At 45.1% G+C, this 24949-nt stretch overlaps 1 protein-coding gene across 2 annotated transcripts in view; it reads left to right on the top strand.

Annotated features, from left to right (window-relative positions):
• Positions 1–24669, top strand: part of LOC121302070 (leucine-rich repeat transmembrane neuronal protein 4-like) — a 54701-nt gene extending 30032 nt beyond the window's left edge. Inside the window, exon 3 of one of the 2 annotated variants that reach the window (XM_041231869.1) lies at positions 22162–24669. In XM_041231869.1, coding sequence (XP_041087803.1) covers positions 22162–22389 — 228 coding nt within the window. In that variant the 3' untranslated portion in view covers positions 22390–24669. The remainder of the gene's footprint in view (positions 1–22161) is intronic. The other variant, XM_041231870.1, reaches the window with a different exon arrangement.
• Positions 24670–24949: the final 280 nt, after the last annotated feature.

Below are 24949 nucleotides of genomic sequence, written 5' to 3'. Positions count from 1 at the left end.
TACAAACGACAAACCGAAGCACGAAAAAGCTCTTTGGCCAAATGAAAATCCCTCCCATTTATGCTGCCGCTAATGAGTTAAGTTAGCTAGTGCAAGAAGCTTGTTCTGTTCTTGAGTCACCACACTTCACATGCTACCTGGGGAGCTGCTACCTTTAGGAGACCTGCACGGGGTTGGGGAGTGGGGAGAGGGGAGAGATCAATAGAAGTTGATTGTGAGTCACTCACTCAATGATCTGTCAGGGGACTCTGCGATGTTTTCTTAATGTGAGCACCGTCTTGCACTATAAATCTAAGACTTTCGTTCCATGCAGAGCGCCTGCTTGGAAATGCAGAGAAGAGCTGTTTTGACAGTTCCAGAAGGACATCAGAAGAAGAAACATGAATTAAGAACTCGACACTGCTGTGACTCGGTAGGAAAACTAATGCACGATATAACAAGATATCCCTTGCGTGTTGTGATAAACTTTCCACCAATTGTATTTTGAAGGTCATGACTGCAAAAGGTGTTGCATGAGTCTGGTTTAGCTTTAGCTATTTAAACTAGAAAACAACATAACAAAGTTTACGAGATGCTCATTGATCTCAGTCAGAGCCTAAAGGATCCCATATTGATCTCAGTCCGAGCCTAAAGGATCCCATATTGATCTCAGTCAGAGCCTAAAGGATCCCATGATTCAGAGTGCACAGTGTGGCTTTGCAACCCATTCCATGTCTCCTCTGGTCCTGGTTTCAGTGTGGAGTTTAAAGCATTGATCAGGCTCATCCTTGGGACTAATTACACCTCTGCAAGGTTAACGTCCCATTCATGGGCACTTGGCCCATGCCCACCTATCTTAATGTGACCATTAAGAGACCATTGACACTTTATCAATCGCGGGTGGGGTCCACACTCTAAAACAGTATGGGCTCTATTAGCAGCGTTCGCAAACCCCTAAGGGTGCTCTGATTGGCTGAGCACATGATTCGCTATTTGATGTGCGTTAGCCCACGCATGAGACTCGACTTCCAAATCACGTTTTCATGCGCTATCGCAGCGTTCGCAAACGCTGTCATTTTAGCCCTAGAGATCGCGCCGGCACGCATTTTTGAAAACTAGGGCCTTTGGGTTGTCAATACTCAAACCATTCCAGCATTTGATGACATTGAAAAAGACTTCTAGACAACTCATTTGTCATTGAGTTGTAGTTTCTTTCAGTAAGTTCTGCACTATTGTCAGTTTATGAATAACACTGATACTAAAGGAAGGCTCTGTGCTCGAATACATTTAATCAAAGTACTTTGTTTCAGCACAGAAATATGTTGGGAATGAGAATTCACTCGCCTGGGTGTTTTAATTCCCAGAAGATTATCAAACAGCAGGAGTCTGAAACACCTTTGAGTTTTCTCGTCTGCTCAACGTTTCCAATTAGAATAAATTATAATGTTATGGCTAAACTCTTATTGCTTCTCTGTATAGAAACCTAGTCTGTGGAAGTTATCAATCCCTCTGTATGTCTGTGAAGCATGAAGTCCATAAATAATCAAATACAAGTTTAAAATACATAGAGTTCAAGACATGAACCCCTAAAGCAGGGCAAATCCTCGGGATCCAGTTCTCCGGGTTTTATAGGTGTCACTAAGTAATTCACTTTTGCATTCAAAGCCATTCAAAGCACTGTATTTGAGTACCACAGCAAAACAAACCTAATTTCCCATGCTTATTGGGGCAGGTTACTGATGAACTCCTGATAGTCAAGTCCCCTTATCTTAAAAGCACAGTGCTTGGATTGAAAGGGCTAGCTATTCTAATAGATTGTCATGAGTAACAGTGTTTGAATTCTGGAGGAATGTATCTCTCAGAGCCTGCTGCCTATCGGGTCACGCAGCACTAGGCTAATATTTGATCGTATTTCTCTGACAATTATATATGAGATTCCTGTGTTTGTCTCTTTCATGCAGACTCCCTTCCATATCAACCAGCATTTCAACCTGAGAAGCTTGCTGCACGCACACACACACAACAAGAGTTTCCTTTACGATATTTAATTGGAAACGATCTAATGTCTCGGCTCATTTTCCTGCGATACCGCGTGGAGACATTCCAGCTGACAGGCCTATAGAAACTCTGTCAGTCTCTCACATTTCAAACACACACTAAATTCATCCCTGCAAACACATACATATATTACAAGAGAAAGATATTTATATTTCAATAACAATTTCATTGCAACTAAAACAAGTCCAGCTGAGATGCAGATAACGCTGAACAGCAGTTCTAAACTCGGAGACTCTTGACAATGACACAATGGAATCTTGGAGGGTGTTCCAGAACCCTAAGGCTGTTCCAGAACCCCAAGGCTGTTCCAAAGAAAGAACAATGACACAACTGAAGGCGAAAAGGAGTGATGGTCAGAGCCGCTCTGTGGAGACCTGTCAGCCCAAGTCTTTTACGAGCACAGACTGGCACAGAGGTAGAGCACGGTGGATGCAGAACCTTATAGAAGTGAAAGAGAATAAAATAGGACCTGATCACAGTGATGTTGTATGCAGATGCAATCCACACTGCTGCTAAACCATTGCAATCCCATGGTACCATATCAGTGCCAGACAGTGTACTAGTCTATCAGGACCACTGTGCACCAACTCAACCACTCTCTCGGTCTGAATACCCAGGCTTGCTCATTTTCAAACACCATAATGAATCACTCACCTTACAGAGTAACGGCTTGAGTTCTTTATTTAAACACCAGGAAACCTCTTCAGTGCTCAAGAGGCTGATAATGTCAAGCATACCTGATGCTTTTCTCTCGTTGATTTTGGGTACCAGTATCTCCACCTCTCTCAATCACGGTGCATCATGAGCTCAGCTGATCAGAAGTGACTGCTAAACTGAGTTATTTATGTGGAGTGGACCAGTTATAAACTCGGAAAGGCTCATGACGACTGGAGTTGCATTGAGGTCATAAACTTTAAATACCTGAGTCCTGCAATGCCGAAATCAATCTGACATCAATCCCAAATATTCCGGAGTGTTTGCTTTAACTGTTTCCCGTTCCCCTAGCAGCTGAGTTTAAATAGATTCTTAAGAGATTAAGCTGAGGATCCTGGCTGGCTGGGAATCTCGCTAACGATTTCCTTCGCGAGTTTGCGACACTGCTACTCCCCCCACCGTGCAGTGATTTGAATCTGATAAATATTGAAATGTTTCCGACTGTTATCCGTGTGGGTAGATGCTGCTGCCTGCAGCTACACAGATAATAAATACGCGCGAGTGCTGCTGAAGGGACCCCAAATAAAGATATCTAAGTTAGACCTCGAGGGGGGGGGGGGGGGGGGAGTTGGGGGGGGGGGGGGGGGTGCAGTCTTATTCATTGTGTTTATTTCAAACCTCCAGTGTGTGTGTGTGTGTGTGTGTGTGTGTGTGTGTGTGTGTGTGTGGTGTGTGTGTGTGTGTGTGCTCATATGTAGCAGTGAAAACAATGGCATTGCTGTTCAGTTTACTTTCCCTGCGGGAGTAAATAAATACAAGCATTAATCCAGCCTTTAAGCCATGATCAGTTTGCGATTATAGTGCTCACGCTGATTACCTTTGATTGTCCTGACTCTCCTGGCTGGCTCTCGTTATGCAGCTATACATCTCATTTATACGTCTAGAAATTAAACAGCAGTTTGCTTGTTTTCCCTTCCAACTGTATTTTAAAAACCCTGGGTGACAGCAATTGAAAAAATGATAAAGTGCAATTATCTATTTGATTTTAATTACGAAGACAGATAAAAAGTCCCTATTTGATCACAAAATTACTCTATGAATTACTGAGTGTTTAGCGTGCTGGGCTGCAGTGTGAGGGGCAGTGGGTTTGAGTAGCTCAGTGGTTAGAGTCCTGGGCTGCAGTGTGGAAGGCAGTGGGTTTGAGTAGCTCAGTGGTTAGAGTGCTGGGCTGCAGTGTGGAAGGCAGTGTGTTTGAGTAGCTCAGTGGTTAGAGTGCTGGGCTGCAGTGTGGAAGGCAGTGTGTTTGAGTAGCTCAGTGGTTAGAGTGCTGGGCTGCAGTGTGGAAGGCAGTGTGTTTGAGTAGCTCAGTGGTTAGAGTGCTGGGCTGCAGTGTGGAAGGCAGTGCGTTTGAGTAGATCAGTGGTTAGGGTGCTGGGCTGCAGTGTGGAAGGCAGTGGGTTTGAGTAGCTCAGTGGTTGTAGTGCTGGGCTGCAGTGTGGAAGGCAGTGGGTTTGAGTAGCTCAGTGGTTAGAGTGCTGGGCTGCAGTGTGGAAGGCAGTGGGTTTGAGTAGCTCAGTGGTTAGAGTGCTGGGCTGCAGTGTGGAAGGCAGTGGGTTTGAGTAGCTCAGTGGTTAGTGCTGGGCTGCAGTGTGGAAGGCAGTGGGTTTGAGTAGCTCAGTGGTTAGAGTGCTGGGCTGCAGTGTGGAAGGCAGTGGGTTTGAGTAGCTCAGTGGTTAGAGTGCTGGGCTGCAGTGTGGAAGGCAGTGCGTTTGAGTAGCTCAGTGGTTGTAGTGCTGGGCTGCAGTGTGGAAGGCAGTGGGTTTGAGTAGCTCAGTGGTTAGGGTGCTGGGCTGCAGTGTGGAAGGCAGTGGGTTTGAGTAGCTCAGTGGTTAGGGTGCTGGGCTGCAGTGTGGAAGGCAGAATCGTTGCTGTATAAATTAAACCTCACTTTCTTGTAATAATGAGAGGGCTTCCACTAAAGCTTTTAATTAAATGCTGATTCAAGCTAAAATGATTGATATTTGATATGAGTTCAATGAGGCAGCTTTGCTTGTTCAGATTGGGGTTTTCATTATCATACCAGCAACACTTGGTTCATTTAATACTTAAGTCGGCTACTGAAACAGTCACCAGACTTGAAATTAAAAGCCTAATTGAAGGCAAGCCTTTCAGTAACAATGTAGCACAAATAAAACCCATATTTCTGATGCACCGAGTCATAAGCTCATTTACCTCAATTGTAAGACGTGCCGGTAATCCATCGCAGTGCATCCCTCCGGGAAACAGAAATGGCCTTCTTTAATCTACCTTTATCAAAATCAATCGAGGCAAGGGGGAAATGTAGTTACAAGGTGATTTATGAATTAATTAACAAAAGTGGCTGAATAGCACAACGTGTAAAGAGGTCTCGGCTCCTCTGATTGAATGCCGGAATGTTTTTTTGATTTAGAAACAGTTTTTTTATTTTTTCCAAGAAGCTAGGAGACAAGAAACAGGTTGAGAAATTGTATTTATCGACTGATTAAATCAACATTCTCGTTTTACCAGAAAACAAGCACAGGATAGTTTCTTTACCTCGATTTTCATTCCCTGGGAGCCATCGTCTAGACCTGACCCTAAATCTAACCTTGACCTCCAGTATCACTAACCCCAACCCCCCCTAACCTAACCCCAACCCCCCCAACCCTAATGGTAATGCTAACCCTAAACATTTTCTGATGCAAATGTGTAATTACATACATCATGCAAAAAGATAAGTACATTGTAACTATGTTTACTTCCATTGTACTCATGTAAGCACACATGTATTTACTAAGTAAGTACCATACAAATACATAGTAATCTGACACACTTCATGCAAAGTGATACCCCCATTGACTACAGTTTTCAGCTGAATTGGAAAACGAGTAAATTAAAAGGCATCACAGAAATGTTTTAAATAACGAAACAATCTTTGGTTTGCCTCGCATGCCTTAATAGTGTCTTATTAAGGGTTTTCTCGTATTATTTGTTTGTCTTTTTTTCACAAGAACAATAAATTTCGTTAAATTTCCAAAAGTAACGCAGTGCTGGGACTGTAGTGAAATCTACATCCCTGTGGGGAAAATAATCAAACAAGGAAGAAAGGAAGAAAGACATCAAAGTGGTGCTAATCATTTGAATCTTCTCATTTATAAACGCTGCTAATTGTTAGATAATGAACTGTTAAAGATACTCTCATAATTACAAAGACTCACAGATGCCTTGAAGGCATCACACAGCGCCTTCCTGCTTTACAGAATCGCAGCCTGGAGTGAGCATTAATGGGAACTGTATGCAAACGAAGAGAAAAAAAAAAAAAGCTGAGTTTAGTATTTCTGATCAGTGAGCTATTCTATAGAAGCAGGTACTTGTAAAACTGTAATATGCAAATCACTAAATCTCTCTCGCTCTCTCTCCCTCTCCCTCTCCTTCTCTCATGTGTTCTTTCTCCTTCTCTCCCTCTCCCTCTCTCATTTACTCTCTCTCCCTTTCTCTATACACCTTGCTCATGCCTCCCTATTCAGATGTGAAATTTGACAGGCTTCACCTTGGCTTCATGTCTAATCGTGCATCCCCGCAGCGAATGACAAACTGCAAGCAGGGGAGTCACACTATAATGGGAAAAAGACGGTTCAAAGGCACATTTCCAGAGAGTAATAAACTATTCTGAACCAGCGAGAAAGTCCTCAGAACAATAACCCAGGTGCTCTCTCCTTTCCTCAGACCAGCTCTTTCTTTACATGCCCAGGTGTTTCATTGCTCTCATGTGCTGTGGGTCTGTAGGTCCTTCAGTTACCGGAATATAAAGAGCTCTTTACTGCAATTAACAAGAGGCTCTGACTCAGCAAGACAGGAATATAATAATAATAATAATAATAATAAATAATAATAATAATAATAATAATAATGCAGACAGTTTGAGAACCAGCGCTGAGTTCATGGGGTTCTGATCCTCCCACTAGGTGTCTGACTGCTTTCTTACACGTCTGAGACATGGACACAGGGACACAGGGACACAGGGACACAAGGACATGGACTCAAAGACCTGAGAAAACCACTGCCCACCGTCAACTGTTACACAAGAACACACTGCCTCCCTCCCTCCGTCCCAGCCTCTCGACTCTAACCACAAGAGCACGCTGCCCTCCCTCCCTCCGTCCCAGCCTCTCGACTCTAACCACAAGAACACACTGCCTCCCTCCCTCCGTCCCAGTCCCTCTCGACTCTAACCACAAGAACACACTGCCTCCCTCCGTCCCAGCCGCTCGACTCTAACCACAAGAACACACTGCCTCCCTCCCTCCATCCCAGCCTCTCGACTCTAACCACAAGAACACACTGCCTCCCTCCCTCCCAGCCCCTCAGCTCTAATCACTAGACCACACTGCCTCCCTCCCTCCCAGCCTCTCGGCTCTAACCACAAGAACACACTGCCTCCCTCCCGTTCCAGCCTCTCGACTCTAACCACAAGAACACACACTGCCTCCCTCCCTCCCAGCCCCTCGGCTCTAACCACAAGAACACGCCGCCTCCCTCCCTCCGTCCCAGCCCCTCGACTCTAACCACAAGAACACACTGCCTCCCTCCCTCCCAGCCGCTCGACTCTAACCACAAGAACACACTGCCTCCCTCCCTCCCAGCCCCTCGGCTCTAACCACAAGAACACACCGCCTCCCTCCCGTCCCAGCCCCTCGGCTCTAACCACAAGAACACACTGCCTCCCTCCCTCCTCCCAGCCCCTCGACTCTAACCACAAGAACACACTGCCTCCCTCCGTCCCAGCCGCTCGACTCTAACCACAAGAACACACTGCCTCCCTCTCTCCCAGCCGCTCGACTCTAACCACAAGAACACACTGCCTCCCTCCCTCCGTCCCAGCCCCTCGACTCTAACCACAAGAACACACTGCCTCCCTCCCTCCCAGCCCCTCAGCTCTAATCACTAGACCACACTGCCTCCCTCCCAGTCCCTCAGCTCTAATCACTAGACCACACTGCCTTCCTCCCAGTCCCTCAGCTTCAGCAACAACTCGGCAACGAACCTCTCGGAGCTCATCTGTGCAGTTTCCATGGAAACGAGAGGTGTGTGGGCATTGTAAGTCTAAATTTAAAACAATGCCACTCAGATACAATGTAGTCTAACTGCTTTGATACCAGAGCTGAACAACAGCTTGACATGCCTTTCATTTTGCCGTTACTATCACTGGATCCCCAGCGGTGCCCATAGAAGCGGATGATACATGGCGTGTTCACTGAGGTGTCTGAGATCATTGGATGTCTGCAAAGTTCTCCAGAAAGGTTAGCAATGTGCTTCTACTATTCTGCTGTCAGACAGCAGGCATCCTTGAAAACCTGCAGCAAAGTGCAGCAATCTGTCACCGAGCCATGCCGTTAGACTGCAGATCGAAATCTCTGGTGATAATAACGAAACACAGTGGTCTGTATGACCCCCAGCTACTCGCATGTCAATGCAATTCAACACATTGCAATATACAGCTGTGGCTGAGCACCACTCAATACTTCTAGATTTCTACTCTCAGTAAACTATTGTTTCCAGAAGAGCTTTGTCAGTTTCAAGGCTAAGCTAAAATAAGAGCAGGCTCACTCTTTATTGCGTTATCTGACTTCCACAGTGAATTAGTAGCATGGTCACAGAGAGGTGTGGCAAATTCAAATGTGGCCATTTTCAGCACAACGTAATTGAAGTCTGTGCAATACCAGGGCCATGTTACTACAGAAGCTTGATGAATTGAATGGCAAACCTGCTCCTCTCTATTGGAGAGTCTTGGCATTTTTGTTGTCTAAAGAGCAGCCGTGACACCGGTGATCAGAGAGAGTGATCAGTGGAAAGTTACCTGCAAGTGGAGGTTGACAGTGGGCTGAGCCAGGGGTCTGTCTGTTAGTAAGCAGTCTGGAGGGAGTGAAGTTATCTTGCATGATTTGCAATTACTCTGTAGATATAAACTTTGTAATGAATGCATCTGCTAATCATTCATGTTCCAGCTAGTAACTGCATCGATCTCTCTGATTGGACAGTTTAATACAAACTTATTATTATTATTGGTAATTATTAATAATACTGGCCATTTTCTACACAAGTGTCAATGGGGTTTCTCATGTTAATTGTTCTGATGTTGTGGGTAATATTGTTCTCAGCTGTGATGTAGGTTTTATATATCTCAATGCATGGATCTGCTAGTCTGATTGATTGCACCTCTATACCCCATGGTACTGCAATGGGTTTCCAGCAGTATCTATAACGTGTGTGTGTTTCATGCCGCTGTGATTCCAATGCTCTCACTTCAGCCCCGCTCTCTGCCAGTACCTGCCTCTACTGTTGCAGCTGTCCTTGGGATCTGGTTTCGTATTACCTGTTTCATCACTATAGTTGACTGCACATTGCTGTCAGCAGTTTTACTACACTCTTTCTGTCATAAAATAACTGCTCGCTGGTTGAATAAATGTGTTTTAAATATTTATTGCAATGCTTGAAAGTGCAGCAGCAGAAAATGGCACAGGAAGCCTTTTAACCCAATTTCCTCAGAACTTTGCTGCATAAAACAATGTGAAGATCCCTTTGCATTAAAGTAACTCCCCACAGCGCTGAACTGGGGAATGAAAACATCAGATTGCTGCAATAGAGAGAGAGAGAGAGTGTCATCAAGGAAGAATAGCACCACTCACCCACCACTCACATGGAAATGCACTAAAAGCACATCATGCATGCATTTCAAAACACCAGTGCATGACTGGGAGAATAGCTATGCTGACTGGAACACCTGGAACTATAAGTGATGCTTTTAGAAATACCAAAAGAAGCAAATGTAATGTGTAGTCAGAACATTTGTCTTTGAATGTATTATGTTTCTTTTAGTATTTCTATGTTAAATCTAACCTTTAGTTCACAGTGATGCGGTATCAAACACAGCAGGGTAAGCTGGAAGAGACTGAAACATCACCATGAAAATATCTGAGACCTGCATTAGATATATATTCTAAATCCCTCAATGTTTCGCATGTCACCCTGAGTGACAAGGCCTTTAATCACTATGCGCCAGTACTGTGGAACGCCCTGCCCAAGTCTATCAGGAACTCTGGCTTGGTGCCCATATAGACATCCTGTTTTAATTAGCATAGCCCAAGGGCTGGCTGTGTTAGATTTCAAGGTTTGCTATTACACGCCACTGGGCATCAATAACGAGAGCAGAGTATACCAAGCACATTAGGAGAGCATATTAGTATTCACAATACTATAGAACTACCCTAGTATGTTAAGACAAGGTGCTTTTTTATATTGCAGTCAGTATTTTAAATTCTGCTGTTCTGTTCTGAACATTGCGGGGGTGTGCAGTAGGACAAAGCCATTGCCTCACCTTCAGTGCAGACTAAATAAAATGTCACGCGCTGAACTGTCGAGGCCAAGTCGCATAATTAAATGATCGTGTTTGTGCCCCAGGGCACAAAGACCCTGCTCGCTCTCTCAATTGGAAGGATAATTATTTTCCTGACATCCTTTCAAGGCGCTCAATAGAGATCTCGGAGTGCAGATATAGTAGATGGAAGCGTGTGTGGCTCTTTGTTCCCTTCTCATAAGATAAGGGACGCCCCACCTAATTAAAACATCATTGTGAGTGTTCAGTATTCACCCAGTAACTCCAAGAAGATTCTGACTTGGACTCAGAGACAGCGTGGCTTAGTGGTTAGGGTGATCGTGGATAGCAGTCGTTTTGAATTAGGGTCAGCTATAAGGAAGGAAGAAGTTGCCATTGCCAGAATGCTACCACACTGGGAATATTTTCATTCATTAAAATTCTGTTGCCACTGCTGGTGATGCTGGGGTCCAATACGGGCCATGATGGGGGTTTCTTTGGGTGTAACATCAAGGTATCCTAGGAAGATGCTTTAAAGGATAAGGGATTTGGAAGTCTTGCACAGTGAAGGGGATGGGAGGGAGGCTACTAAAAGTGGCACGTTTGAAAACAATAAATGTGCAATGGGGAGGGACTGCGATGGACTGCTCCCAGAGGAAGACATCATTTTCTTGAGCAGCGGTTTTGTACTAGGTTGTCTGCAATGGGCTGGCTCTGCTCCTCGCAGACAGTCTCTCTTCACTTTGGCCCCAGGCGGTGCAGCTCTCGTGACGGCCATCCTCCCTGATTGGAAGTGAAGGAGCTGCTGCTGTGAGCGCAGTCCAGCCCCCAGCTCACACATCTCCTCTAGATAGAGCCGCTCTCGCCTCTCACTGAGCATCACGGCCTCTCCTGTCCCTCCGCTCGGGTCCACGGCAGCACTGCAAACGCATTCCAACACATCAATCTTACCTGGTGTGCGCTTCCATTTATATATATGTGTATATGAGCCAGAGGTTCTCCACTTGTTTTTTGCTGTGGAACCCCTTTTTATAAACATTTTGAACTGAAAACTGAGAAGATCAGAAATAAAAACTGAAGCAGAGGTTTTGCATGTTGTCTGTAACCATCACAACGCCTGTGAAAAAAGTGAAAGTGAATCCTCTTGTCTCCATTCACTTGGTAGTGAGTTTAAGAGAGTGGCTGAGGGAGCCAGCTCACCTGGTAAAGTCTTTGGGGCTTGATGGATCGGAGTTCAAATTTCATTTGGTGGTAATTGTGGGATATCCTAAATTAAGTGATGGAAGTGGGTTCTTTGGGGAGGGTTATATGATGAGTGTTGTGGAAAACTAAGGAAATGTAACAGCTAATATACAGGATCAACTGTCAAATGAAGTACAGATCCTTTGATTTCCTGAAGAGGATTGCAAGATTCTGAATGAAAAAAAGCCATGTTGAGATTGTGATTTAGAAGTGTAAGGGTTAGTCTGAAGAAAATCTCACTTGATATTACATCTGTCTGAATAAATTTGCATAAAACATTTAATTTGCTCAATTATTTACCAGGCATATTCATGCTAAGAAAGAAGCAGTCCAGCTTTGAAGAATCAGACCCGGGCTGTTTCCATTTACACAGATCCCAGTGGAGACGCAAGAAATCTCAACCGGCTTACAGAGCTGAAACGAAAGCAAACTGCCATTCAAGAAAGAGACATGCAGGCGACACGCAGACACCTGCACCAGCAATGTTCAACAATGACAAACAGTTACCAGCATGATTAGCAATACTATTTTGTATGCATTTTAGAATAGGAAGATCTTCAATCGCTCACTGCAAACAAGGTTATCATCACAACCCTAACCCTGACCCTGACCCTAACCCTAACCCTAACCCTGACCCTGACCCTAACCCTAACCCTAGCTGAACGAGTTGCAGTAGGAACAGTAAGCGTATTGCTCTGACTGAGTGCTGCGGTTTCTTACTGGGTTTATACAGTCGAGATTGTTTTATTTTCTATTGTCTGCTGCTCCTGCTTTGGTGAGTTTATTAACTCGATGACAAGTGAGGGATCACAGCAGCTGCTATTGTTACAATGCGAGTCCATCCACATGAATGGAGTCGAGTCGATCCACATTGTTTCTGTGTCAGTCATAGCACCATATAAAATGGTACCTGTGTTGAATAGTCTGTCAACCAAATGAAGTCGAGTGGATTTTTGAAAAAGCATGTGACCCGTATCATTATGTATGTTGCAGTGTGGAAAACTTTACTGGCAGAAGCATAGAATGCAGCTCTGTACCAAAAGAGTGGGGTCTGTATCATTGATATGGCATCCCCTGTAATGGAAATTGTCATAAGGAAATCAAAGAAAACAGCTTTGTAAGAACACTACCTGAGCAGTACCAACAAAACATACAGCTTCACAGTCTAGTAATTGCATGCATTCCTGTGTAATTTGTACAGTCTTGACTATTGACGCATCTGCTAACAGAGCCACACCTACCCTCATCTGAAACTGACTTTAATCAGCTTGTATATATTACAGAGTACATGGCATGCCATTGGCGTCAGAAAAATCATTAAGGGACAGCCTACAGAAGTGTAGTGAGGCGTTTCTGTCAACTCCCCACACTAACGGTTCTGCTTGAATTAATGCATCTCACACTGAATTGATGGTGTTAATAGACCTGTTATGACTCAGACATCCAATTGATTAAGACTGTGTAGCCAAAACCAAAGGGATGAAACCGAATGCAGACTGCAGATGAAATGCACAATGTAACCAGCGTGATCGATTCATGGCTAGTCTTTCACTTTAGTTGATCGCAGCCATTCCAAACTGACCTTTAGAGGCAATGCAAACCCACAATGGAACTACAATGGCAGTGCAGGCAGGCAGTGGTACTACGATGCAATGCAGACAGACAGGGGCACTGCAATGGCAATGCAGACAGACAGGGGCACTGCAATAGCAATGCAGAGAGACAGGGGCACTGCAATGGCAATACAGAGAGGCAGGGGCACTGCAATGGCAATGCAGAGAGACAGGGGCACTGCAATGGCAATACAGAGAGACAGGGGCATTGCAATGGCAATGCAGACAGACAGAGGCACTGCGATGGCAATGCAATGATTTTGTACTAAGGAGCAATAACAGAATAAAAGCGGTTTCAATGGGATGAGATTGCTATTGCTCCACAGTGGGAAATTGTTCCTATTTTACACCATGCTATGAACACGCAATACACATGCAGGTGATCCATTGCAGTACCATTGTGTGTTATTACCAGGCAGATAGTGTGCTAGCGTTTCAGGACCACTGCACTGTGCAATATCTGCTCCCAGTCCATTGTGTTGTCATTGCTGGCAATGCTGTGCTCTGCTGATGGTTCTGCTAGGTAAGGTTTTCTTTGGGATTCAGTGGGATTTTATGAACATTCTGAAGGTGTTTTTTTTCTTCTTTCTTTGCAGCTCTGTAGAGAACGGCTAGCCTCACCTCTCGAGATATCGCTTATAAAGCATTCAAATAAGCTGAAAAGGGGAGGAGCAGCTGGAGCGTGAATAGGGGGAATAGAAAGATAACAGATTAATTACATTCTGTAATTGGAATGGTTATTGTGTCTCTGGAACTGCAGCCGCGCTCCCGGCAGTCTAATTGAATTTGTGCTGACACGTGGCGTGCCATATTGGAGAGCAGATTGCTGTCCCCTCCCTTCTCTGCAGCCAGCTCACTCCTCTATCCCCCGTGCATCAACACAGCCATTTACACTTGGGTTCAGGGACCCGCTTGAGAACAAGACAAGGCTACTTTATTTTGGGCGAGGTTGCCCCAGATTTAGCGACTAGCATCACCCTGTAGAATCAACTCATCTTGCTTCATGAAGTCGAATGAAACCTGCTGAATAATGTTACCTTAACACATTGAATGAAATGCCAGTTTGCGGTTTTCCATAAACTGACAACAATTGAAAAACGTGACATTTTCTAAATGTATTGAAACACTGTAGGCCTGCTACTATTATGGCTTACGGTAGGCTTGCGATATCAGTTTCTTTGATTTCATGATGTTAATTAAAATATTTTTTTTTTTGGTTTTGTTTTATTATGTCTCAATCCTAAAATTCTAGCTGTTGCAAAGCTTTTGGCCAGAGCTGTGATGCTGTGCAGCATGGGACCCAATGAATGCTTGGACTGTGACCCCCAGCTGTAGTTTATGACTCTCTACTCAGTTTGTTAATTGCAATTAAAAACCATCAAGCTTGTCAAGGCTGACACATCCCTCAGCTCTCCGGGGCTCATTTCAAATCAAGCTGTCTCGCTGCCTGCGATACACTGACCTGCTATTCTCCATGGTTCAGAAACCACTAAAACATATCCCACAATGAAATGGCCTCTCTGCAATGCACTGCTGTGCACTTAAGCAACTACTCCGGGAGCCTTTGAAGCTCTATAAAGTTAAACATTTTACTGCACATTTGGGTCGTTGCCTCGGTTTTTCTCCCCTGGGGACCACTGGATGCAGAGGCTGGAAGCCAATCACAGCAGCGTCCTACCATTTCGTCCAATCACATTCAGGGGCGATTGTTTACTGCACTGCACACCCTTGGGGACCAGGCTGTGTTGGAATGCCAGCTTCTTTACATTCCCCAAAGGGATTTTCAATTGTGGCTTCTTCCCTCTGTGATCTCGCCTCTCTGTGTGAAAATGCATCCATAACCCTCAACGCTGCTGAATTTAGAAATACTAGAATAATCTTGACTGACAAACGTGTGTCAGCTGGAAGCCTTTCTCAGTGTTTGAAATATGTTCTCCTTGACGATATTATGTTTCTCTGTATTTTTTTTTTTTAAATGTACAGCTATGGAGACTGAGACATAGTTCAGCTGTGACCATAGCTCTGTGAAAATGCAGTAACAATCCACCTCACTCCATGCCTTTGTGCTGCCATTGGCCCTTCATACAGAACCATTGCCATCACAGTGTCCGTGCTGACTTGCCGTTAAGACAGTTTGGAAATTGTTCAGAACAGAAGCTGTCTATTGTATATTCAGAGTCATCCATGCCCCTGGGGATTCTTCAATAAGCTAATAGAGATCATTCCCTGGGGTGCACTGTGTGCTAACCAGGGAGCAGCTTCGATAGCCGGATAGCTTCCTGTGATTGTCTATCCCAAGCCAGGCACTGCAGCCCTGTCCTGGGTAGAGGAGCCCCTGCCCAGTGTGGGAGCTGCTGTCAAGCGCATCGGGCGCTTGTGTAATCTGATCTGATTACTGTTAAACAGGCAGGCTGCTCCCGGAGCTGCGTGCAGATTAGAAGCTTTTTCGTAATAACAGGCACATTTCTCCTCTGTTGGCTTAAATGGGTCTTTGATTGTGCAAAGGGAGCTGGCTTGTGATACAGAAATGCATCTATTAAAGGATTTGAATGGAGAGCAGCCGAGTGCGACTTCAAAGGCTATTGTTTCGACTTGCAGCGTTTTAGGGATATCAGAAGCAGCCCTTTCAGCTCTGAAGAACAGCGCTCACCGGCAGTGCTTCCATTTATTTTATTATATCATGTTGCAAAGTTAATATAAAGATTCGTTTTTTATAAAAATTACTTAGTAACACCTACAGCTCTGCCCAGAAGTTTTGCATCCCTCTATAGAATTAACTAATTTAAAGTCGAACGAAGCTGCTGAATAATGTTATGTTAACATATTGAATTACATACCACTTTGTAGTTTTCAATATACTTAACAAAAAAACTGACGGAAATTGAAAAATGTGATGCTTTGAAATCCAACATGAAATACTGTACTACTGTTATGGCTTTTTTGATTACATGATGTGAAATAAAATATCTCATTTTTTATTTATTTTTAAATGATGTCTCAATCCTAAATCTGTAGATGATGCTAAACATTTGGCCAAGGTTGGGGTTGGGGTTGGGGTTGGGGTTGGGGTTGGGGTTGGGGTTGGGGTTGGGTTTTGGGGTTGGGGTTGGGGTTGGGGTTGGGTTTGGGGTTGGGGTTGGGGTTGGGGTTGGGGTTGGGGTTGGGGTTGGGGTTGGGGTTGGGGCCAACTCCATCCTCAACCCCAACCTGGGACCACCTCCAGCCCAACCCCAACCTCCACCCCAACCAACACCCCAACCTCAACCTCCACCCCAACCCCAACCTCAACCTCCCCACCCCAACCCCACCTCCACCCAACCCCACCCACCTCACCCCCCAACCCCACAACCCCAACCCCAACCTCAACCCACCAACCCAACCCACCCTAACCTGGGGTTGGGGTTGGGGTTGGGATTAGAGTTAGGGTCAGGGTTAAGATTAGGGTTATATCATATAAAATTGTACAAATTAAGTACATTGTAATTACATACATATTTACTTTGTAACTACTATGTAAATACACAGTGTTACCTGACTGTCATTTGTGAGAACGGTGGTCAGTTTTATATTCAATATGCCATTGATCTCTTACATCGTGCAGTACCATATCAGTGCCAGCCAGGCAGTGTGTTACCTCATCAGGACCACTGTGCAATGCCTGTGCTGTCGTTGCTTGCAATTCTGTAAAGCTCGGCTTTCTTCAAGGTAATACCCTGGGATTAGAATAGGGTCCCTATGAGATTTTTCAGAATCTTTTCTCAAAGGCATGTCACAGTTTGCATTTCTCAGTCTTTGCTTTCATTGTTTGTTAGAAAATCTGTACCAGGACAAATTGGAACATGTCTTGTGTCTTACTGTTTCCATGGTGACCCCTTCCTCTGAGACCAGCACTTAGAGCCTGCCTAATGAAATATTTATCAAGGATTTAAGGACTGAGGCAAATTTAATTACACTCTGGTAAGAACACATCTCCGTGACAGAGATTTATTAGGGTTTCGATCCTGCCAGTCAGCGGCTGCCTAGTGTCATTTTTTACTGGTGGATTTGAAGGCTGCCAATCAAATTGACAGACAGATGAGCTCCTGCCTTGTATGGAATACAAATAGAGCCCCCCCTCCCCCCAATCCCACATCAACAGACAATTAGATTTCAAAATACCGACCAAGCTTTGAAAAAATCAAACTTATTGCTTCAATGTAATGAACATGATCAAGATGCACTTAAAACAGAAATTATAGTAAAGCAGACAGGGGCACTGCAATAACAAAGCAGACAGATAGGGGCACTGCAATAACAATGCAGGCAGACAGGGGCACTGCAATAACAATGCAGACAGGTAGGGGCACTGCAGTGACAATGCAGACAGACACTGGCACTACACTGGAAATGCAGAGAGACAGGGGCACTGCAGTGACAATGCAGACAGACACTGGCACTACACTGGAAATGCAGAGAGGCAGGGGCACTGCAGTGACAATGCAGACAGACACTGGCACTACACTGGAAATGCAGAGAGGCAGGGGCACTGCAGTGACAATGCAGACAGACAGGGGCACTGCAATGACAATGCAGAGAGACAGGGGCACTGCAGTGACAATGCAGACAGACACTGGCACTACACTGGAAATGCAGAGAGGCAGGGGCACTGCAGTGACAATGCAGACAGACAGGGGCACTGCAATGACAATGCAGAGAGACAGGGGCACTGCAGTGACAATGCAGACAGACAGGGGCACTGCAATGACAATGCAGAGAGACAGGGGCACTGCAGTGACAATGCAGACAGACAGTGGCACTACACTGGAAATGCAGTGTTAGGGTTTATTCAGGGTAGCACAAGATATTGAGGATATAATGGGATCCCAGTGGAAATATAGACTGGGAAAAAGAAGGCAGTCTGTCTGTTTCTGCTATGCAAGATAAACCCAGTGTGATGGCCGATGTCTACTTGCAGTTGTATTCATTCACACCTCTCACAGCACAGCACTGTACCCCTCCCCAACAGAAAACCCTGCTGGGGTTCATCTGGACCAAGCAGAGAGAGCGCTTCCATCTACAGCAAAGAGAAGGTCCTAATTGAAAGTCGCGCACTGAAAGTGATTTGAGAATAAGCAACCCAAATGCAATTGTTGAACCCCAGCTGCATGGAGGGGAGGGGTCCAGAGAGAGGGAGAGAGAGAGGGAGGGAGAGAGAATAGAATACGAGAGAGCAAGGCAAAGGACTTCATTAAGCTGTGAAAACACGGCACATCTCTGCCGGAGAAGTTGCTGCCTTCCCTTTGGGATCCCATTAAAATGGCAGTGTCAGCAAGCCTCTGCAGAGCCATTAACAGCCCTCTGCTTTCCCAGCCATGGATTTGAAATAAATATCTTCCAGCCCAGTGATCCTGAGACAGTGAGGTGGCACTGCAATTGATTACCGCCATGTACATTGAGTGTTTATACCATTGCGATACCATTGGTCAGAACAGCCTTTGTAGCACTATTCTCCCGATTAGCAGTCTCCTCCCTGCTGCTGCCATTGCCTGTAATCAAAGAAACTACAAAATGATATCGCAAAGTGTCTACCGGAAGTATTTCAGATTCAGAAATGTCACATTTTTATATTGTTGTCAGTTTTTCGTTTAGTATATCTAAAGCTACGAAGCGCCATGTAATTCAGGGAGTTAACGTAACATTATTCAGCTGACTTCATTCGACTTTATGAAGCAAAATTAGTTCATTCTATAGGAGGGGTGCCAAACTTTTGGCCAGAGCTGTAGCCAGGCACTTCCTCTCCTCAGATCTGCAGACTTGTGTTAGTATTGAAAAATAGGTGAATACCAAAACAGTTATCCCAGATTAAAAAGTTCATTGCAAGCAGAAATGTACTCCATGCTGTGGGATGGACTGCACAATATCTACAAGTTTTCTGTAGATAAGAAGAGCTGTATATGTATCTCACTGCCTGCATCATTTAAGAGCGCTGGAAAATCTTGTGTTGACAGCTCAACTGCTCACATTTGTTTTATTTTCAGTTATTTGGTTTATGTGACTGACGCCGCAGGGAAAGGTTCTGGAGAATAAATAAAAGGAAACACAGCAATACATTCTAACAGACTGTAACTAAGTGGCGTAACTTTCCAGGCAGGGAAGTCGGGCGGCAGACTTACGATTCTTATTGAGTCCCCTTGGTTGCAATTGAACGCGATACAGAAAGCAAAATAAATTCATTCTTACTGAGGCTGTGCCTTAACTCACTGAAGAAATTGAAATCATCCATCTGGACATGATTGGAGGGTCACTGGACACTGTTATGAAGTCCATTGGCTGTTATATTATATATATATATATATATTATATAATATATATATAGATATATATACATATATTCCTAACGTATAGGAACCTCCCTTTCTCTTCTCATGCTTCTTCCAGGGACAGAGAAAGAGAGGAGGCTCGTTCTCACAACCCCTCAGAGCAGAGCCTCCCTTTATCTCTTTCGGAGTAGAAGAGCCTCCCTTTCTCTTTCTCTGCTTCACCAGCACAGAGCAGAGGGAGGCTGTTCAGAAAGTAGAAGAGCCTCCCTTTCTCTTTCTCTGCTTCACCAGCATAGAGCAGAGGGAGGCTGTTCAGAACGTAGAAGAGCCTCCCTTTCTCTTTCTCTTTTTCTGCTCCACCAGCATAGAGCAGAGGGAGGCTGTTCAGAAAGTATGAGAGCCTCCCTTTCTCTTAGCCAGTCACTTTGTGACTTGTAGTGTAGTGTTAAAGTGCCCCGGGGTCCCAGCACTGTCCGCAGTGTTTCACTCTCAAGTTGAATGGATCCCCTGGATTGTGGCCAGTCTGTTCCGACTGTAACTCAAAAGACTTAAAAGGCCAGCTTTGTAATCCCCAGCTTGTTTCCAATATTCCTGATTAAACATGAATGCCCACTGAGCTCCCAAGCCAAAATATCACGTTGACGCAGATATAATCTTATTTTCATGAATAACAGATTGTGTGGGGTAGGGCGGGCCAAGCAGTGCGCGGCGGGAGAATGCCGTTTCTGCGATTCGTGTAAAGCGAGAATGTGGAAAAAACCCCACTTTCAATCTGTATTCTTTTATAAACGTTAGCAAGCCAATTCGCGTCTCTTAAAGATCTGCTTTTTTCTTGCGCTTTAGTTAGTGCAATTTCCTCTTCTCTTTCAACAGAGAAGAGAAGCTGTTATACTCTCTATATAGCCTCCCTCTGCTCTGTGCCGGTGGAACAGAGAAAGAGAAAGGGTGGCTCTTATACTCTGTGAACAGCTTCCCTCTGCTCTGTGCTGGGAAACAGAGAATAGACGCTGTTATACCTTCTGGACAGCCTCCCTCTGCTCTGATCTGGTGGCACACAGAAAGAGAAGGGGTGGCTCTTATACTCTCTGCACAGCCTCCCTCTGTTCTGCTGGATCGCAATGGCAGTCTGGCAGACTTGTTTTCATATGAATCCTAGTGATATAGAGGTTCTGTTATTTTGTTTCCACACAAGGTGCGTGTTTATGTGCTGAAGGAGCATTTGGGGACGGCTGGATTTATGATCCTCCACTGAAACCGATCTGCTGAAATGGCCAGGAGTTAATATCACTTAATTAATTCCAGGCATTGGCGCGCAGAGAGAGACCCTCTGAATCCACAAAGTGCCTCTAATGTAATAAGCCGTTTCCACTTAATGGAGTCAAGACTCCATTTAAAAAAAAGCAATAGTGTTCTGCACGTTAATTTAGGCACTTTGTGTTGCATGAAAATCAGTGCATTAGTGCAGAGAGAGGGAGCACTGTCAGGAGCTGAGTGTTGACAGGCAATCTGTCCCTCTATTCAACTGACAGACAGACAGACAGACAGACAGAGGGTTAAACAGACAGACAGGCAGGCAGAGAGTTAAACAGACAGGCAGGCAGAGAGACAGGCAGGCAGGCAGAGAGACAGGCAGAGAGACAGGCAGGCAGCAGACAGGCGTCAGAAAGAGTAGTCAGACAGGCATGTAGAAGACAGGCTCCTCAGGCAGGCAGAGAGTTTAAACAACGCAGTTCCGTTTTAGACCGACTCAGGCAGGCAGGCAGAGAGTCAAACAGACAGGCAGGCAGAGAGACAGGCAGGCAGGCAGGCAGGCAGAGAGACAGGCAGGCAGGCAGGCAGAGAGACAGGCAGGCAGGCAGGCAGAGAGACACCGGTGCAAAACGCAGACTCAGTCGGGCAGGCAGGCAGGCGGGCAGAGAAGACAGGCGTCCGGCAGGCAGGTCCAAGGCAGAGAAGTCTATCAAAAACCACAGGCAGGCAAGAAGAGCAGGCAGGGAGACAGGCAGGCCGGTCCTTCCGTTATCAGTCAGTCTCAGGAAAATTCAGTCCGTCCGTCAGGCAAGAAGTAAAACCGTCCGTCAGGACAGAGATCCATGTCAGTGCAGCAGAGAGACAGGCAGGCAGGCAGGCGTCCGCTCGGTCTTCAGTTGTCTGCCGTCCGGAGCTCTCTGTTCCTTCCGTTTGTCAGTCCGTCCAGGCGGTCCCAGAGACAGGCAGGCAGGCAGGCAGGCAGGCAGGCAGAGAGACAGGCAGGGAGACAGAGAGGCAGGCAGAGCTGTCAGTATCCAGCATTGCCTGTCCCTCATCTGACCCACAGATTCCAGTCTCTTTTCAGGCTGGTTCAAGTAATTGCAGCTCACTAATTAATTCCACAAATATTTTAGCTCCAGAGGTCTGTGTTTTTATGAAAGAAGCACGTTTTCTATCAAGCATGCGTTTTCGTTTTTGAAAATGTGACTCTGGTGCCACGCTAGGAAATCTGCACTGGAAATGTGGCACACTTGCACTGTCTAGGACACTGGTACCCAGTGGTTATCTTCTGGGTCATGCTACTTTCTGAAACAACCAGAAGGAAGAGGTCGAAGGGGAGGGGACAATTCCACACTCCAGACAACTCAAGAAGTGTAACACTATCTGAAAGGGTGGCTTTTTTTAACCTTGTTTAAAATAAGAATACATTTTTGCTACAGCAAAATCGAATTTCTCAGGTTCTAACCAGGTAATAAACTGAGCCAACAGCAGGGTGATTATGGGCCTAGGTAGAAACTTTTTGGGAATATACTGAGTGTGAGTACCACTGTTGTAGAGTAAAAGCAAATTACCTCTGAGTAATCTCTCTCTCTCTCTCTCTCTCTCTCTCTCTCTCTCTCTCTCTCTCTCTCTCTCTCTCTCTCTCTCTCTCTCTCTCTCTCTCTCTCTCTCTCAGATCCCTCAACAGGTGAGCCCCCTAACCTTTTACAGCTATGAGCAGCCAATTGTGGATTACTGCCAGGCTCACCAGCCTCTGCACCTGAACATGGGCTTCGAGAGCGCCCCCCGCAGGCTGGAGCGGGGGGGGGGTGCAGACAGTCCCTCTGTCCCTTACAGAGACCAGGACCCCACCCCAGTGAGATCCAGCAGAGAAGACCAAGCCTCTCCTGAGAGGTGTTACTGATTACCTTGGATTCCAGTGAGGATTGCAGAGCTGTGTGAGAACAATGGAACGGAGCAGCAAAGCCTCCAGACTCGTGTTCTGTATCGGTTTCTTTTCTCTAGGTGTGCTGCCACTGCTTGTAATGCTCTTCTGGATATCGCTTGTTTGTCATATTTATCTGGCTAGCTGTTCACTACAAACAAAGTGAACAAACTGCAAAAAAAAAAGATCTTGATCTGAAAACCGATCTTGTTTTGACTGCTGAAAACATATTCATCTTGTCTAACTGGATAACGATTTTTTTTATTTGAATTTAAATGGATTTTTGTTTGTGTATTTTGTGTGGTTTTGACGATGCAGCAATATGATGTGACAATGGGGCTGATCATGCTTGATGACCCGGTGTACAGTAGATGAAGACGTCATTTTGAAAGGGGTCGTTATTGTTACTGGGAATGTATTCTCTCACCCATCACAAAATCACTCTTAATTTTTACAAACAGCAAAATTATAATTGAAGGTAACCAGTAACAGCTTCAAAGGGAAGGCATTTTTTACTGTCTTTGGGACAGATTCCAGGTGCATCGCGGAGGGACTCCTACAGACTCCTCACACTCTCCGTAGGGACTTGGGAATTTCTTGTACATAGACCACTTCTACTAAAACATTTATCTGGCCAGGAGGAAGGGGAGGGGCCTGGCTGGGCTGGAGGCGGGGCCTCGTTGGGCTGGAGGCGGGGCCTATACTGAATGAAGGAGGAGCCTGAAGAGAGGTTTGAAAATACAAAATGAAATACTGTCCTCCCTTGAAGGCTGTAAAATCTCTGGTCCAAATGGGTTTCATTTACATGCAAGGGTCTGTTATCTGTACAAGATACGGGTGTTTGTATCCTTTCCTATACCTACCCTGAAAGATCTGTTTCCACTGCTATTAGTACAGCTTTTACTGCGTTACAAAATATCTGTGACAAACGCCAGTAAGTAAAATACTTATCACAATTAGAAATATTTATAATTCAATTAGTATACTCCTTCATTAATATGATGGTAATTATCCCAAGTGAATGAATGCTAGTTTAAAACAAAGTGCTCTAGCTGCAGAGGTTCTATTAAAATAGTAGTAAATTATCCCAAAATAAATGAATGCCAGTGTTAGGTCAGCTTGAGAGATAAAAAGATAACAGCTCAAGTAGGGTTACTCCCTGTTAAAAGAACCCTGTTGTCAGATGATCAGTGATTAATTGTGTTATTAATGCTGGTTTTCAAGGAGTGCCATCATCTGGACTTGACACTTCCTCCCCCGATCAAGTTTTTCAACTTCCAACTTCCAACTTCCAATTCCCGAAGCCTTAAAACTTTACAAAAATGCTTCCTTACGTTGAGCTCCCTGTTAGGGTAATTCAATGGATGCGACACTGCCCTCTACTACACTGAAGGACAATACTCTAATATCTGAATATCTGCAAAGCCCTGATCCAAAGACTTGTTTTGATTTCTTCATCACAGAACAGGTTTCTAATACCCAGCCTGTCAGCTGCTCTTCTCTATACAATCTTGTTAATTGCACAGGAAATGTGATCACTCTGCAACAGAGCTCTCGGTGTAGGTGGGAATTTTACTTGTGGATGGATGAATTGCCTGCAGCTTCCACTAGGTATGGATTGAATAAATGACAAAACTGTTTCTAGGTTATTCCTCCCACTGGAGAGCTGCAATCATTCTAAATGAGCCCCCACCCCCTGCGCAGCGACAGATGACATGGATCCAAAATGATTCATAAAAAATTGATTGGTTTAAATTGTATAGAGGATGAATGTAATTTCAATTACCTCTCCCTCTATATTCTGGACCACCCCAGCCAGCAAAGTGTCACCAGGGCAACGAGGGTTCTGTTTGAGATACAACTTTCAGGACAAGTTACTGGGAAGTGGCCAATCCTAATAACTGGCTCAGTCCCTTTGAAAGATCGATCTTGCTGTGCTGATAACAGGTGCCCTTGCTTGCCAACTTATAAAATCCCATTAGAATCTAAAGGAAGAGTCAGTAAAAGGGAGCACAGAATTCATTTGCAGACCAATTGGGCTCCGATAGGAAAAAAGGAGGGTCTGTGCCAGGATAACAGGAGCCGCATTGGGTTGAAGTTCTGAGGGAATCATCTGATTGGAGGATTTTATGAACACAGTCTTGTTTGATTGGTCAAGTGGGATGAACTGTGTGGTGGGTGGGGCTAACGTGCACTGGGGGAGGGGCTGGCTTTGGAATATGATTGTGGAGTCTGACGGTTTTATTAGTTGAGGGTTTGGTGGTTAATGTTGTGTGCGGGAGGGGGGAGGGGTTTGATTCTGAATTCAGGATCTAGGAGGGAAACTGAATGCGTGGAATTGAAAAGATTCATGACTTGGAAACTTCTCTCTGCGTTGGGTTAAGACCCCTGTTTCTGGAGCTGAAGTGTGCAGCTCCACAGGAGAATACTGATGACCCAATGCCATCCTCTGCCTGTCCATAGCAGGGGTGCACAGCTCCAGTCCTCCAGATCCAGAGGTCTCCTGCTCTTTGTTCCACCTGTACCCAAAATTACTAAA

The sequence above is a fragment of the Polyodon spathula genome, chromosome 29 (genome assembly GCF_017654505.1).
Source record: "Polyodon spathula isolate WHYD16114869_AA chromosome 29, ASM1765450v1, whole genome shotgun sequence".
In the NCBI taxonomy this organism is placed as follows: domain Eukaryota; kingdom Metazoa; phylum Chordata; class Actinopteri; order Acipenseriformes; family Polyodontidae; genus Polyodon; species Polyodon spathula.
This window is presented reverse-complemented; position numbering and strand designations above follow the sequence as displayed.